General features: G+C 47.2%; 5 protein-coding genes across 5 annotated transcripts; 1 reads left to right on the top strand and 4 right to left on the bottom strand.

Annotated features, from left to right (window-relative positions):
- Window positions 1–768: 768 nt before the first annotated feature.
- Window positions 769–2,826, bottom strand: MCYG_04496 (high-affinity nickel transport protein; the record flags this gene model as incomplete). Its single annotated transcript, XM_002846713.1, has 1 exon — window positions 769–2,826. One exon carries the CDS (start codon window positions 2,824–2,826, stop codon window positions 769–771), a length of 2,058 nt encoding a protein of 685 aa, XP_002846759.1.
- Window positions 2,827–6,327: 3,501 nt separating this feature from the next.
- Window positions 6,328–7,893, top strand: MCYG_04495 (alkaline proteinase; the record flags this gene model as incomplete). The annotated part of the gene is made up of 3 exons (XM_002846712.1): window positions 6,328–6,636; window positions 6,690–7,338; window positions 7,394–7,893. 3 exons carry the CDS (start codon window positions 6,328–6,330, stop codon window positions 7,891–7,893), a joined length of 1,458 nt encoding a protein of 485 aa, XP_002846758.1.
- A 499-nt stretch (window positions 7,894–8,392) lies between these two features.
- Window positions 8,393–10,147, bottom strand: MCYG_04494 (high-affinity nickel transport protein; the record flags this gene model as incomplete). The annotated part of the gene is made up of 5 exons (XM_002846711.1): window positions 8,393–9,003; window positions 9,060–9,205; window positions 9,267–9,542; window positions 9,596–9,681; window positions 9,881–10,147. 5 exons carry the CDS (start codon window positions 10,145–10,147, stop codon window positions 8,393–8,395), a joined length of 1,386 nt encoding a protein of 461 aa, XP_002846757.1.
- Window positions 10,148–10,963: 816 nt separating this feature from the next.
- MCYG_04493 (conserved hypothetical protein) lies at window positions 10,964–12,837 on the bottom strand (the record flags this gene model as incomplete). Its single annotated transcript, XM_002846710.1, has 2 exons — window positions 10,964–12,322; window positions 12,415–12,837. 2 exons carry the CDS (start codon window positions 12,835–12,837, stop codon window positions 10,964–10,966), a joined length of 1,782 nt encoding a protein of 593 aa, XP_002846756.1.
- Window positions 12,838–13,102: 265 nt separating this feature from the next.
- On the bottom strand, window positions 13,103–14,164 carry MCYG_04492 (uncharacterized protein; the record flags this gene model as incomplete). The annotated part of the gene is made up of 2 exons (XM_002846709.1): window positions 13,103–14,100; window positions 14,149–14,164. 2 exons carry the CDS (start codon window positions 14,162–14,164, stop codon window positions 13,103–13,105), a joined length of 1,014 nt encoding a protein of 337 aa, XP_002846755.1.
- Window positions 14,165–15,164: the final 1,000 nt, after the last annotated feature.

The following is a 15,164-nucleotide window of genomic DNA, read 5'->3' as shown; positions in this document are numbered from 1 at the left end:
ACTTTCGCTTTTCTTTTATCATTTCTTGTTCTTGATATGACCATTACACTTCTGTGGGATGCAGCTTTTACGCTCTTCCAGCCCCCTTTTTATTCCCCCTGGATTTGGATCGATTTAGCAGCCAGCTTTTTTGCTCTTCCCCATCCTCATTTTCCTTTCATCGCTCTGTTCGCCTTCTAGATCGCCCTTTTGCCCCTTTTTTTTTGTCTACTTGCTAGGAGAGACCGGTTCTTCTGCGCAGGGGACATTGATCGCCTTTATACTATTTGCTTTCCTACCCTTTGGTTTACTCCATATGTACAAGCTACTATTCAACTCAACCCCCTCTTATACATTTATGTTCATCAACTTCCCGCCCTGACAAAATGGAATTAATTCTGGAGCTAGACGTCGGGCTCTACCCTTCCCTCCGGTTTATAACCTGATATATTAATATATATCTGTTACTTCCACGTACCCATCGCAAATTCAACTATGTTGTCACAGTGCATGTCGGGTGAGCGGAATCGTTTTCGCAAAGCAATCCAGTTAGGTTGATCCACCCCCGTTTCAGAATATCCAGGAGTTTAACCCGAAACCCAAAAACGGATGGGCGTGAGAGCTATATATATCACATGTCATATATGTATAGTATCCATATGTATACATAGTATGTTTCAATATGGGGGGGTTGCTCCGATCCCTGGTCAGAGCTGTTAGCTGTTGGATCCCGCCCCGCCCAGTGACGTGCTCCTTAAGTCATTGGCAGAGAAGTGAGTGCAAAGGAGTTCATCTCGTACACCTCTCTGTTGGCGGCCTCCATCCAATTCCTAATCCTTCCATAACCAATTTCTCTCTCTCCTGCCATGTCTTTCCTTTGCTCTCAAGGTCAATGATCCTCCCTCCGCTTCCGTCTCGAGATCGTACACCGCTAGAATCAAATTTCCAGTTGTGTACTTTTTTTGCATACCTACGCAAATCACGTTGAAACGTTGTATCTCCTGACCATCCAAGAACTGCGCATCCTATGGTACGGAACGGAGATACTATGATATCAACACGCCGGTGGAGATTTGGGTTTGTCTTTCGGGGATTTTCCGCGATTCGCGCGGTTGCTGTTTCAAGCTCTTTGGCCATGACACCAGGGCTCGTACCTTGATGGGCATGATCTTGTAGCTTCATTTTCCCTTTGCTCTCTTTTGCTTTTCCTATTTCTCCCTTTGACCCGCGGGAATTTGACTGCCAGTCCTCGGGGAACTCAAGCTCAGACGATGGGGACGATGACGGGGTATTTTCAAAGTGAGGGTCCTGCCAGACCACCAGAGCTTTATCGAGGCTGTCAAATCTAGGCTTTCCGCTTGCTTCCCCGCGATATGGTAAAGTCTGCTGGTCACGATTGGTATTTGTGAGATGCAGGGCCAACGTATGTGTAATCCATCCTTCTTGCTCGAGGCTAGCAACGACATCGAAGACAAGGTTGGATGTGACTCTCTCGTCTCGATGGGTAAGGATAACGTCTACATCACCGCTTACTTCTTTTCCTCGCCGATAGCCTCCAACAATAATATATTCGACTCCTTCGCCATCAAAATCAGCATCTGGTCTCACACGCTTTGCGTGGCGCCATATCGTCGCGGCAATTGATGCCGTCTCTTCCCTTGGGATTCCAGCCAGGAACTCATCGTAGTACTTCACTCCTATCTGCTGGACACGAGATAACGTATCCCATCCTTGCTCGACAATATCATCTAAATCTCGCCACTGTCGCTGGTAGTAAAATTCCCTAGCGGATTTAGCTCCAACGCCCCAAATGTTATAGAATGAATGGATGACGCTCAGTGCTGGGTCAGTAGTGAGTGGCGTGGCGGAGTCCAAAGTTCCATTTTTACTATGTTTCCACTCTGCGAACAAATTCGCGATTCGGTTCTCACAACCTGGTAGTGACACAACTTCCTCGGGAAGTTTCAGTTTATGCGGATATGCTGCCAGCGAAGCGATGGAAGTGCTATATGCACGAATTCCAACTTCGTCCAAGGTTAACTCTCTGATCTTTTTGACCATTTGTAGCTGGTTTATGAATTCTTCGTTTGGTGGGTGCAGCGGGGTAGAGCGGCAACATGAATATACAACATTATTGCGCACCCACTCTGGGGGATCCGGGATAGATTCTCCCTCAAGGTCAGATGTAGATGCACGGTATAATTTTGGTCTCTGTTTCTGGATGGAAGGGCTGCTTGATGTGACTTTCATTCGACGAGGCGGAGAATACGGGATAAATTGTGTTGGAGAAGACGCTACATCCTCTCTCGCCCTTTCCAGAATGCTCTTAGCAGGGCTTTGTTTCGCAGAAACATCCCGAACTTTAGAGTCACACGGTGAGCCCAAGTTAGAAGACGTTTCCCCTATAGTTAAAGTAGGCGGTTTTGGTATCGTATGGCCTTGATAAACAATAAAAGGATCAATTGGTAGAGGCCGTTTTGCTTTCAGCGACTCGTGTATCCAGTTTAAGTTGACAACTTGAATGCTCTTATCGTCGTCATCAAGTCGGCGCCGCTTCCGAGCAGTCTCTTCAACTTCTGTTACCAGTGGTACACTTTCTGTCCAAAGCCCTTTTGAACGAAGTTCCAACACTGCACGTTTCTCATGGGAGACCTTACCAATCGCTAGTCGCGCTTCTGTGATATCATAAGTCAATGGCGCACCGCATCTCGAAAGGATACTCTCGATCGAATGGAGCTCTTCCAGGGATATATGGGTGGGAAGGACAAAGATAGTAGGGCATGAACTGAGATCAATCATCCCTCCATCATCTGCAACCGGTGAACTTGGAGATACACTGTCTTCCATTATCGCCAGAGAACGCTATCGGCTTCCCATTTCGATAAGAATGTGATGTGAAGCTGGAAGGGCAAGATTCAAGATTCAACAGCAAATCAATATAACTCGAATTCATAGCAGCGCCTTCAATAAATATATACAGTGTGCAGTCAATGAAAAACACAGGGGGTTCAATGGCTCGAAGAATCACAGAGATAACACCAGGAGCTAGAAGAGAAGTATCCAGATGGATATTTCCAACAAAAACCTGTCATCGACAATATAGAACAGCTACAAGATAAAACCACCGTCAACAGGAAGTCACATCACGAAGCACTTTATAAGCTTCCTCCTGGCGATATCATGCGGAATGGAGGATGAAGAAAAGTTGTTCGCTCTTCACGCTCAAATTCAAGTTTTTGTCGTTATTTCAAGAGTTTCAATTTGATATCTTGTCACGTGAATTGCGATAAAGGAAGAAATTTATTCCGATAATACGTCACGTGGTATTCTTTATTTTGTCGACTTGGAAAATCTTTCGACGTCGAAAATTTCAAAGAGAAACAGAACATTTTAGAGCAGATGGATTGAACCCAAGGCTATGTGTATGGTACTGCTTCTTAAAATAAAAACTTCTCGAGAACGTACTCGCTTTCAGAGTTCTCATGGAGCTTAACCGTCGCTTCGAACCGCGTTCAGCTAGAAGCTAATGGCGGGCCACCGGAGTATCAGATTAACGACAAACTCCCCTTTATCCGGCCCCACGCTCCGCGTCCATTGAATGGGATATTTAGGATCAAGACCTGGAAGCCTGGTTCAATGGATCCCGTAACTCCTTTCCACGTCAACATATGCAGAATACATCGGGAAAAAAAGGCCCTTCAACGGATAATAAAGTCTAGGAAGTTCTGATCCCGTCACGCATCTGGAATAAGTATTTCATAATTTGATATATTATTCACTGGAAAGGATCATGATAGTGTCAAATGGTCACCCTATGGTTAGTATAAAGACCAGGAAGGCTACATAGGCTTCGGTCCTAATTGAACCCTGGTCTTAAAGGGTGTTGGGCTCAGCGAGCTACTGCATTGATGATAGTGAAGAATGCATCCCCGATAAAACTCTACTTCAGGAAACGGAACCCAAGGAATGACAGATCTTGCTACTTTGGCGAGTTGTATGTATACGGAGTAAACACGGGACCAGAATTCGGGTTCTTCTTTCATGTTTGCAATCACCTCAATGGAGTAGGGAGTACGGAGTACTCGGTACCAATTAAGAGTTTGACACGGACTTCTCCATTCAGTCTCCTGAAAGCGAAGATATTGTATGTCCAGAGTGCGGTACGGAGTATTACTCTTTACAGAATTTCTTCCCAAACTGCATACGGAGTGCATAATAGGTATTTTCAACCCGGTGACTTTCTTTGCAGCAATAACGGTGTCAACTCATTACCGGCGAAATAGCCTGCATCAAGTTACAAGGGCCTTCATAGGGGCATTTTATCCATGCCAGGAACAAAAAGCCAAGACGTCGGTGAATTAACCCATGAAGGTCGCGCTTGTGCAGAGTGACACTTGACATGCAAGGTTCTCTATTCGCTAAGCCACATTGCTGGCTTGAACGTGTGATAGAGTCTTGGATCATGGGAATTGAAGGATAAGGTCAACTCCATAAAAATGTCTAAAAGAAGGCTTTTCCTCGGTCGCATGAATCATGTTCTTGACGCGGGTGTGAATGTTTCAGGAGAAATTTTTCCTCACAGGCTTGGCATGCGGAGTTTTGACCGAAGATTCTGGCAATGAAGCGGTATGTTCTTCCTAAATATTCACAACTCGAGTTCTTTGGGAGTCAGGTTTAATAATAACGGTATTTTATATGATATAATCGTGGATATTATTTTGTGGTTCCAATCTCAGCCGTGTGCCACTAGCTTAAGCTGCTTTAGCGCAGGAACCAAATGGATACTTGTGGCAAGTGTCTTGCCATTGCAACTCGCCAACGTCCAACTCGCCATTATATCATAATTTCGTCGTTCCACCTGGACTTTGGGCATGATACACGGGGACCCCGATTATATAACTTCCCCCTTGATGTATAATTCAAAGCGCCGGAATTGCATGTCTGCTGTCTATGCAGGAAAAAATGCAACTTGCAGTATTTTTTCGTTCAATTCTTGTATGTGTCGCCCTGGCATTGCACACTCGCACCGCCCTGCAAGACACTGGACCAGATAATTCTCGGACGATTGCTTGTTTTCATGAAACCCAGCCATGATCCATATCTTCGTTTTCGAGACTGGCAGTCTATATGCAGGACATCCACTTCATGCACCATGTCTGACCACTCACTCCACTCCCTGTTAGGCTTGGCGTAAGGGGGAGTTCTTAAAGGTTATTGTATTGTTGGGCTTTACTGGCAATAACTTCCCGGCCGTTTACTTTTGATCAACCCGTGCTGCATAAACGTACACCAGGGTTAAAAAAAATCCCTTGCTTGAGTGATCGCTGGAATTAAAATCCATCAATGATAAGTATGGCGTAGCTGGCCAGAGCTTCCCCCTTACATGTGCAAGGATTACGCAGGGAACATCCCCTACCAAAAGAGATTATGTCTTGAGGAATATTCACAATTTGGTGTTATTCCTGGGACAATATGGAGCTCTGTAAACGGATTTCTGTTTCAGCTTCAGTGCTTCTCCGCTGGCACATGCATATCCTCCATTGTACGGAGTACAAGAAGGCTGTGTATACTATGTACGCATTCAAACACTCAACGAGATAAACCTAAATCAGAATTAATGTTCTTCGTTTTGATTGCATTAGATTATGATCCCATTTTCAGTATCCCCGATTCAGCTCTGAGAATTCCAATGAAAGCTCACTATTGTTGCAGCTTGAAAAGGGCGTTGGTAGCCTATAATAAATCTCGTTACCCCCTGAAATTGACCTGGATATACCCGCAGCCAATCGCCTGCAAGTCACGGTGGTCCCGTCTATATCACCTTGCCAATATAGAAGGTTTGGTACATGCAATAATATTATTGCTTCGGGGACCTGACTTATACATATGCTGGACCCATGGGCTCCATCTTACCTCATCGTTATCCCTTGAGATGCCTGCCCCTTGGCGGCGGTTAGCAACCTGTCCTATAGCTCTCTATCCACGTTACCTTTGTGGGCATGCCAATCCTGGTGAAGTCCGCTCGCGCCATTCTCTCACTTATAGGTGTGGGCATTCGTATATATACACAAGGATATTTTTCCGAATGGGTTAGGATGCGATGGTTTTATTACATGGGTTTTCTTGAGACCCACTAGCATTGCCATACATGGTATGAGTTCGATATTCGAGCTCAGGGAGGAGGATGATATCTATATAAATCGTCAATTCTTCCTCTTCCTCCTCACTCGAATTGAACGACAACCACGGTCCAACTATCTACACTCTTTACACCAGTGTCCTGGTATCACACTCTTTACATTCTTTTACATTCTTTTTCAGTCTTTTGCTTTTCTATTTTCTTTCACAATGGGTATTTTCAGATTCATTTCTATCTCTCTTGCGGCTGTGTCCGCGGCCAATGCTGGCCACATTCTTTCTATGGGTCATGCAAAGACCATTCCCAACTCCTACATTGTTGTGATGAAGGATGGCACCACTGAAGAAGATTTCACTCACCATCAGAGCTGGGTCCAGTCCATCCATACTCACAACGTTACCCGCCGTGGCCTTCTCGATAATGCCGGAGTGAGACACAAATATGGCTTCGGCAGCATGATGGGATACGCCGGACTTTTCGACGAAGATACCATTAAAGATATCTCCGATGACCCCAAGGTTTGTGACCAGTGCCATTCCCATTTCCACACCAGAGCCTAATACTGCTTCAGGTCATGTTTGTAGAGCCTGACACTACCATCACTATCCACGGAGAACTTACGCAAAATGACGTCCCATCTTGGGGTCTTGCCCGTATCTCCAGCCAACGCCCCGGAACCGAAGATTATACCTACGATAGCTCCGCTGGTGAGGGTATCACTGTCTATAGCGTCGACACTGGTGTCGATATTCACCACGAAGACTTCGAGGGCCGTGCTTCCTGGGGTACCAACATGATCGAGGACGGTTACGACAAGGATGGAAACGGCCACGGCACTCACACTGCTGGTACCATGGTCGGCAAGACCTTTGGTATTGCTAAGAAGGCCAAGGTCGTTGCAGTCAAGGTTTTGGACAACAATGGCAGCGGCCCTACCAGTGGTATCATTGCTGGCATCAACTGGTGTGCCCAGCATGCTAGCCAGAATGGTGGTACCGATAAGGCTGTCATAAACATGTCTCTTGGTGGAGGCTCCAGCTCTGCCCTCAACCGTGCTGCCGCTCAGGCCGTCCAGAAAGGCATGTTCCTTGCTGTTGCTGCCGGAAACGATAACCAGGATGCTCGCACCAGCTCCCCTGCTTCCGAAGACACTGTCTGCACCGTTGGTGCCTCCGCTGAGAATGACGAACGCTCCTCTTTCTCCAACTGGGGTCCTGCTGGTAAGTTTTTCTACATCATGTAGTTAAAAATTGATCATGGCTAAATTTGGTATAGTTGATCTCTTCGCTCCTGGTTCCAACATCGTCTCTACCCGTCCGGGCGGCGGTTCCCAGTCTATGTCTGGTACCTCCATGGCTTCTCCTCACGTCGCTGGTCTTGGCGCCTACATTATGGCTCTTGAGGGTATCTCTGGTTCCGCTGTTTGCGACCGTCTGAAGCAACTCGGTACCTCTTCTGTCACCAACCCTGGCCCAGGTACCCGTACCAACATCCTCATCAACAACGGCGACGCAAAGAATGGCGGCAAGAAGCCATCCCAGCCATCCCAGCCACCCAAGCCATCCCAGCCATCCAAGCCTCAACAGCCATCTGAGCCTCAAGAGCCATCTGAACCCCAAGAACCAGCCCCAGGCCAGCCCGCTCCCGCTCCCGCCCCCGTTCCTCAGCACCCTCACACTCCATTCCCCAACGATGACTTCAACTTTGATGATTTCTGGAAGAAGTACTTCGGTACCGACCATTGGCGCAAGACCTTCGGCAGATTCTGGAACTAAGCGGTTCATCTTTGAATTCTGATGCCCAAAACATATTGAAGCAGTGCTTCATGAACTCTCACTTCATTTCTTTACTCACAACTTAATTTTAACTGTTAATACTATGCATTTTATCTAAAATATATATATATACGCAATAGCCTTGTTTGATACATCTCAGCCCCTCGAGAATGGACATGTATATAATAGTATAACATTTCTCTGCACTTTTCATAAAACATGATTATACTAACCGTATTTCTGCATAACACACGAAACAATATGAGTTGAAAATAAGAATTCCGATTGATCAGCATATCATCTCGTATCTCAATCTTATATAACTGGGCCTCTCCCTGGGTTCTTATGGGATATCTTATCTTACAACGTTGTAGGCCGTGCGATAATTACACTTAAAATGCTCCATAAGCCTATGCTTGATCGTCATGTCCATCACTGTGGCTAGTGAATCTTGCATCGTATCCGATCCATGATCGATAATCATTAGCATGGGTAGCATTCAAGCAAGGTCCGCACCAACAACGGTCCCAGTTTTGGAGGTTTTCAAAGGATCTTCACCCGCCCTAAAATTGGACGGGCTTCCCGCATTTGGTGCATTGTAGTTCAGGCCACTGATCCCACTCTCTTCATCAATCTGGACCCCATCGCCAGTGCTATCTCTAGGGAGGTTGTTCTTCTTCCCTACCCACCGCCGCCACCGTGGATAAATGAGAACGCTCAAGCCTCCAAAAATAATGAAAAGCCCGCAGATGGCGCCGCCAATGACATCGTAATAGTCGCCAGCAACCTGGACGCCGTCCCAGAACTTTCCATGTGGTTGCAAGGCGTTTAGCAGGAGAGTCAGGAGCTGGATAATCCCAATCACAATGGCAACTACAACGGTCAGACAAGTTAGAACTATGGAGTAATACAGAAAGGCGACCGGATCTCGTGGATTACGGGATATGGGCTCCTCAGCTGCGGAAGGCTGTGATGGAGGCCCATCCGCTACAATTGGCGCCGAAATTGACGATGATGATTGCGACTTTGAGCGTAGAAAGTGTGTTGCTGGTTGAACGTATAGGGAGAGCATGAGAGCTCCGTCGATAGTGTCGATCAGACACATACCAGCTATGAAGCAGATTAGCAGTGAATACCAAAAGTGCATTGAGGATAATGAATCATACACGTGAACAAAATGGGGAGTATCATGATTAACCAGATACTTGTTCCCTTTGATGCTTGGATGGAGGATATCCCAAGAAGAGCAACTTCCGAAGATGTGTCGAAACCCAGTCCAAACAAGACTCCAAGTGGGTACATTTTCCAAGGTCTAAATGCTCGGTTGTCAGTGCCTTCTATTGAGCCTATGCTTGGTGCAAGATTTAACTTACCGGTCGATTATCTTGAACATCCCTTTGAGAATGGAGAATAGAATACCTCCTCCCTCAATTTTCCACATTTCTTCTCCCCCGTCTCTGTTATTGAGGACTTTCTTCATCTGTAGAATGAGTTTATACAAGATATACCCATTCATGATTCCTAGCAGAATAAGGAATGCGGAGCTGACGGAGCTCCCGATGATACCACCTATTGAGCCATATTTGTCGAACTTATCTGATACTGCTGCTGCGGTGGCTGCCACCACAATCGAGGTGACGATGACAATACTAGGTATATTAGACGACTAGCTCATGGTTACACCTTTTTAGAAATAACTTACGTTGAGTGACCAAGGGAGAAGAAGGTCCCTACTGTAACTGCTTTCTGGCCAGTTGCAAGGAGACGCCGCGTCATTAAATCAATAGCCTATAGAGAACGTTAGCATACCAATGAATAACCAAGAAGGGTTATGGACCGCTTACGGATATATGGTCTGCATCAAGAGCATGTCTTAAACCGAGTGAATATGCAAGAGCAGCCGTTGATGCAAGGAATCTATGCATAACAGACTTTGTCAGTCACCGTAAGCCAGCGGAGAGCATAGTACTGGTGATGGCAAGCTTACGGATGGTATGCCTGGTCCTCGGTTAGCACCTTGCAGCCTGTTTGAATCAATGTACAAACTTACCAACACAATCCCGACTGCAATCCAAACCAATATATTAATAAATGCAACGAACAGTATAATAGCCAGCGCGGGCAGTGGTATCTTTCTCAATCCCGGTACACGACGGTGTGACCTTTCAGCCTTCTCAACGATAGCCCACCTCGGCCTCTTGGTGTCTCCGTCAACAGCCAGAAGCTGTTCTTCCGTTGAGGCTGGACTCGGCATTGTTGATATATTTTCAGCCTATATTGAGACCAATCTAAATTTTCATGTTCGTCCTCTGCCGCGGGTGCAAAGTTGACGTCGCGGGTGTCACAGTGAAAAAGGTACGCTTGTGCCCCTCTCCCAAAAGGAATATGCAGACTTTCGGAAACAGAGTCAGGCGTGTGCCAACTTCTGTTATTCCTTTTTATCTCCTCTTATTCCTTTTTATTTGGACGTCGAAGAAATTCAGCTGTGCTGAATACGAGCCGGTGCGGTCTTTAAGAATATCTTCGCTTCCTCGCACATCTTGGATAGACGCGGTTCGCTCGCGGCGGAAAGGACCACGAGATAAGGCCACTAAAACCTGCTCGGCAACCGCTGGCCGGCCACTGCCATGCGGAACTGCCAGTGTGGAGAACGTGGCAGGGGAGGACGATGCTGCCGGAAGAAAAGCAAAGATGAGGGGCAGAAGTGGCTTTTCCCGCACGCGACAAGAGTAAGATGGTTGGCAGCGGTATGGAAACGACCCCATTGGCCGGGAGAGCAGCTTTCTCCCTCCTCCTCTTCCGCTCTCTCATGTCGGTTGAATCGAGATCAGGACGTGAAGAAGCGACCTTTTTTTCCCTGTGGCGGTCAAAGCGGCGAGAAGTTAAAGGGAAAAAGTGGAGCAGAAGAAAGCTTGGGATTCTTATCTGATCCACATTTTGATATCAGACGAGAAGAGACGAGAAGAGACGAGAAGAGACATCAGATTAACCAAGTAGATGGCCAGGAAACCAAAGTTTATACACAAATATACACCAAATATAAACATCAGGTAGAAAGAGAAGAGTGAAGCTATTCGGAATCGTCATCATGCGCGCCAATATTCCTTCTAGTAAAGCGCACCTGAGGATCGCCTCCCTGGGCGCGGAATAAGTTATCTCCATCCTCGTCGTAGCTGTTGTCCTGTGTCTGCTCTCCGGCATGGGGTTCGTCCACTTCCTCCTCCAGGATATGTGGGCTAACCAAGAACTTCCCCATAGCTACAACAGCGTGGTAGATCTCCTTGCCGGTCGGGACGATATGTTCTCTCGGTAGCAGGAAACCATAGCTCCCTCGGTCCCGCAGCTTGATCTGGTATGAGAACCGTACGTCGAGGTCGTGGTAGAACCAGTCCAGCGCACTCCCGGCCGTGCTTTCGAGTGCATACGAGGCAACTGGTTCATTGGTGCCCTTTTCCCTAGCACCGGACGCCACGATACCTCTGCATGCAGCCTTAGTGTCATATATCTCTCGCGACGACCGACGAATGGCCTTCGCTAGACCTGCACCTAGCTCTTCTAGGTTTTCTAGGTTGGCGGGTAGATGGGCGCACGAGTGGCCGTATGGATACAGGATCTGCTGCGAGTAGGAGTGCAGATCTACAAACCCAGCAAAATGGACGTTGTTCTCCGTCACTTCTTTGCGGGCCCAGTCGGCGATTTCGCGGGCTTCGATGGCCTCAAACGGCCCCTCGCCTGCATAGCTCTCCGAGCAGGGGTTACTACGAGTCGCGTTACCATCCCATTCGAATCCCCAGGAGCGGTCGAGGTCGATTCCGGGGCAGAAGGAGAGGGAAGTCGATTGTCGGTTTTTGCGCCACAGACGGTCGGTAGAGAAGGTATATACGTATCCGTCTGGGTTGACGGTGGGAATGAAGACGTAGTCGAATTGTTCTAGTAGTTTGGTGATGGATCGGGACTTCCCGTAGCCTGTTATGAAAGAGTATGCAATGTATGAGACTGTGGAGACGCTGATCCATTCGCGGGCATGAGCACCGCCGCTGATGACGATTGTTCGGCGTCTGGGAGCTTGCTGTGCGTTGTTTGTCGGGTGTACGCCGACCCGGAGGGCAGGTATATCGCGGCCCTCAGCTGTCGTGCCCACGCTGATCAAGGTGGTGTGGGAGGAGAACATGGACACGAGCAGGCGCATCCATGGAAGAAGGACTGAGAGGGGCTGGTAGTCCTGGAAGAAGATGTTCTTGGTTTCGTGAGGTTGTGATTCCGGCGTGCTGGCAGACGGAGAGAAGCGGCGGGTTGTAGCTCCCGGATGTGATGGTGAGGATGGGTTGTTCTTCGGGTACGACTCGTATATAGCCTGCGCCAGATCGCGGATCAATGGGACATGGGAGGTCTGTAGAGACGGGGGAAGCAGCCCGAGGAGAGATGGAATCTACACGCTATCAGTATCAACTTATGTTACTTACGAATAGGCAAGGGATAAAAAGAAGGGCATACCACATCCCTGGAGAGACGAATATCTACCCCGTCATCATGCGTGCCCCAGACATCAAGAAATAGAATGTTCGATGCCTCGACCAGCGCCTTCATTTCCTCCTGGGTCTTGATCGTAAATCTAAGGACCACATCCTCTCCGTATCTCGCCTGCAGCGTCGCTGGTGCCTTTGACGCCGCCTCTGACTGCTTCCCCGTCTTCGTCTCACTGTCCTTTCCACGCTGCGGAACCCCCCACACCGATTCAACGATCGAGTCCCGCAGCCTTGTCCATGCTGACGGCGGTCTGTATGCGCCCTGTCGGACCTCTAGCACTGGATCTGTGTCTGCAGTGGCACTGCGGCCGGTCGAGGGGAATGTATATGCCTGGCCATCGTGCTGTGGGATAGCCGAGACCAGGGGGAGCGAGGAAGCGAGAGACAGGAGTAGGCTGAGCTGTACAGTGACGTGCATCTTGCCATCGACAGAATCGGTCAGTCGGTCAATTGAAAGGTGTCTGTATTTGTTATTTCATCGCTGGATGTCTGGAGATTGCTGGCCTTGGAAGATCATGACTTCATCGAAACCGGAAAAGAAAAAAAAAGATACAAAATCCAAACGCCACAAACTTCAAGCCACAATCGATTTATTTTAGTTACAAAAAAGGACTTCACTCGATGATTGAGATGGACAGGACGGACTGGATGATCAGGATGGGCTTGAGATGGGGTCTTCTCATCTAGACAAAGACAGTGTGCGTGCCGCCTTTCTTTCCAAAATACATCGAAGCGAAGAAATCGGCGCCGTCTTCCTGTCCGTACAGCTTAAAGGCCGTCAGGAACTTCCTCAGCCAGGTCTTGCGTCTCATGGCGAGCCTGGCGATTCGTGCATTTCTCTCCTCCTGGAAGAGGTTGACGGTCCTATCGAGTCTGCGGCGGAGCGACTTGAGGGTGTAGATATCCAGCATCCCTTCTTCCTCCAAGAGAAACAGCACCAGGAGCTGGTAGATGAACCTATTAGCGAGGGTGATTCTGGACTGTTCGGCTGCCTTCTTCAGCTTCGGATCCATGATGATCGATGACCCGGGGCTGTGCTTTTTCCTGTCTATATCTTCACCGTCCTGCAGGTACATGAGCCCCCGGAGGAGCGTTCGTCGAGCCTCGCTGAGCTTCTGAAAGCCAGTCCCAGGCAGACACGCTGGACAATCGCATACAAAGCCCAGGGCGTCGTGGCGGTCCTTCGCGGGATAGAATGTGAGGCTACCATCGTAACAGATGGTGAGCTCTTCGCCAGCAGCTACATCTCTGATTGCATAGGTTGAGATGCACTCCTTTCCGTCAAAGGGAGCCTTGCAGTTGGCGACACACGAATGGTTGAATCTCGGCTGGAGGATGAACATGCCGCGGGCAGGATGCTCACTGTCCTTGAGCTTAACGACGCTTGACACTGTCATATTGTTGCCATAGAAGGCATCCGTCATGTTGGTGTATATTTTGGAACTATTCTCGCGGAGGCACAGGAACTGCTGTCTATCCGCCGGCTTCAGTCTCTGAAAACCTGCAAGGACCGCCAAATCTATGGACTTATCAATGGGCTTTCGGATAACGAAGAGAGGATCCTCTCTCAAGATTAATTCTCCTTTCTTGAGGTCTTTCGTTGCAAAGACGCCCCATCCCTTTCCTGGAGAGGGTTTCAACACAAACGGCGCGTTCTCTGGCAGCTTGAGCTTCAGGTAGGCTAGAAGAGTTAGCGAGGACGCATATTTAGGCATATGAGGTAACTTACGATGCTGTGCAGGCATTTTTACTTTTGCTCTGGGGCCGGACCTGGTTGTTGACGATGGTTGATAGTTACTCAAGATCAACTAGAGAAGGAATTTATATAGTAGTGTAGCGAGGAACACATAATTGCAGACAATACTGCGCTAAGAGATTTATTCACTAGGACATAGTTTGCACTGTAGAGGACAGAGGCTAACGTTGTGTCTGGTTATTTTAATAACAGACAACACATCTCTCACTTTAACAGTCTGTAGTATGCAAATCTCAATAAAAACCATTCACTGTTTAGACATTAGTCTATCGATGAGTTAGTTTGGAATAATCTATACTTCTAGTCAGCTTCCATATTACTCTTTATCTTTATAAATTTAACTAGCACTTATCTTTAAGCCCAACTAAATACAGCCTCCTTGTCTACTTTATATTTGGTACATAAAGATGATGTTACCTAAATGAGTCAGTTACTAGTATGAGGCCTTTTTTAAAAAACGTTAAATTAATAAACTTGAATATCTTGAAATTATTATAACTGGGCCAAGAGTAAAAAATATTCTTCGCAAGTGAGCTGAAGGGATATAGATGCCTGATATACTCCATATACTCAGGAGAAAAACTCACACATCTATTAGTACCTGGAATGATTATATTTAATGCAAGTATCTTTTATTACTCTATTTCAGTTACAGAACTTAGTCCAGGAATCTGGTATAATATGGAAGTTCTTTATCAGAGCTCCATCTTCACATTTTTATATAGTAAAAAACGTCAACAAATACTTGTAGCACGTGACTTACCTTAAATGATTTAAGCTCAGCCAATAAAATTATTGCACTAAAAATAGCCGAACTTTATCAAGCTGTAATTCAGAATGGTAGCAATTAAGAGATATTACAAAGAACTCCTAGTAAATAGTAATTCCCCATATGATAACAGCGCCTTGTACGTGAGTTAGATAGTTTCCACCAGAGGGAATGAACTAATCGAAGAATGGTCTTTTCGACTTTCCGGGCCAGCCGCATT

The sequence above is a fragment of the Microsporum canis genome, genomic scaffold, assembly GCF_000151145.1.
Source record: "Microsporum canis CBS 113480 supercont1.4 genomic scaffold, whole genome shotgun sequence".
In the NCBI taxonomy this organism is placed as follows: domain Eukaryota; kingdom Fungi; phylum Ascomycota; class Eurotiomycetes; order Onygenales; family Arthrodermataceae; genus Microsporum; species Microsporum canis.
This window is presented reverse-complemented; position numbering and strand designations above follow the sequence as displayed.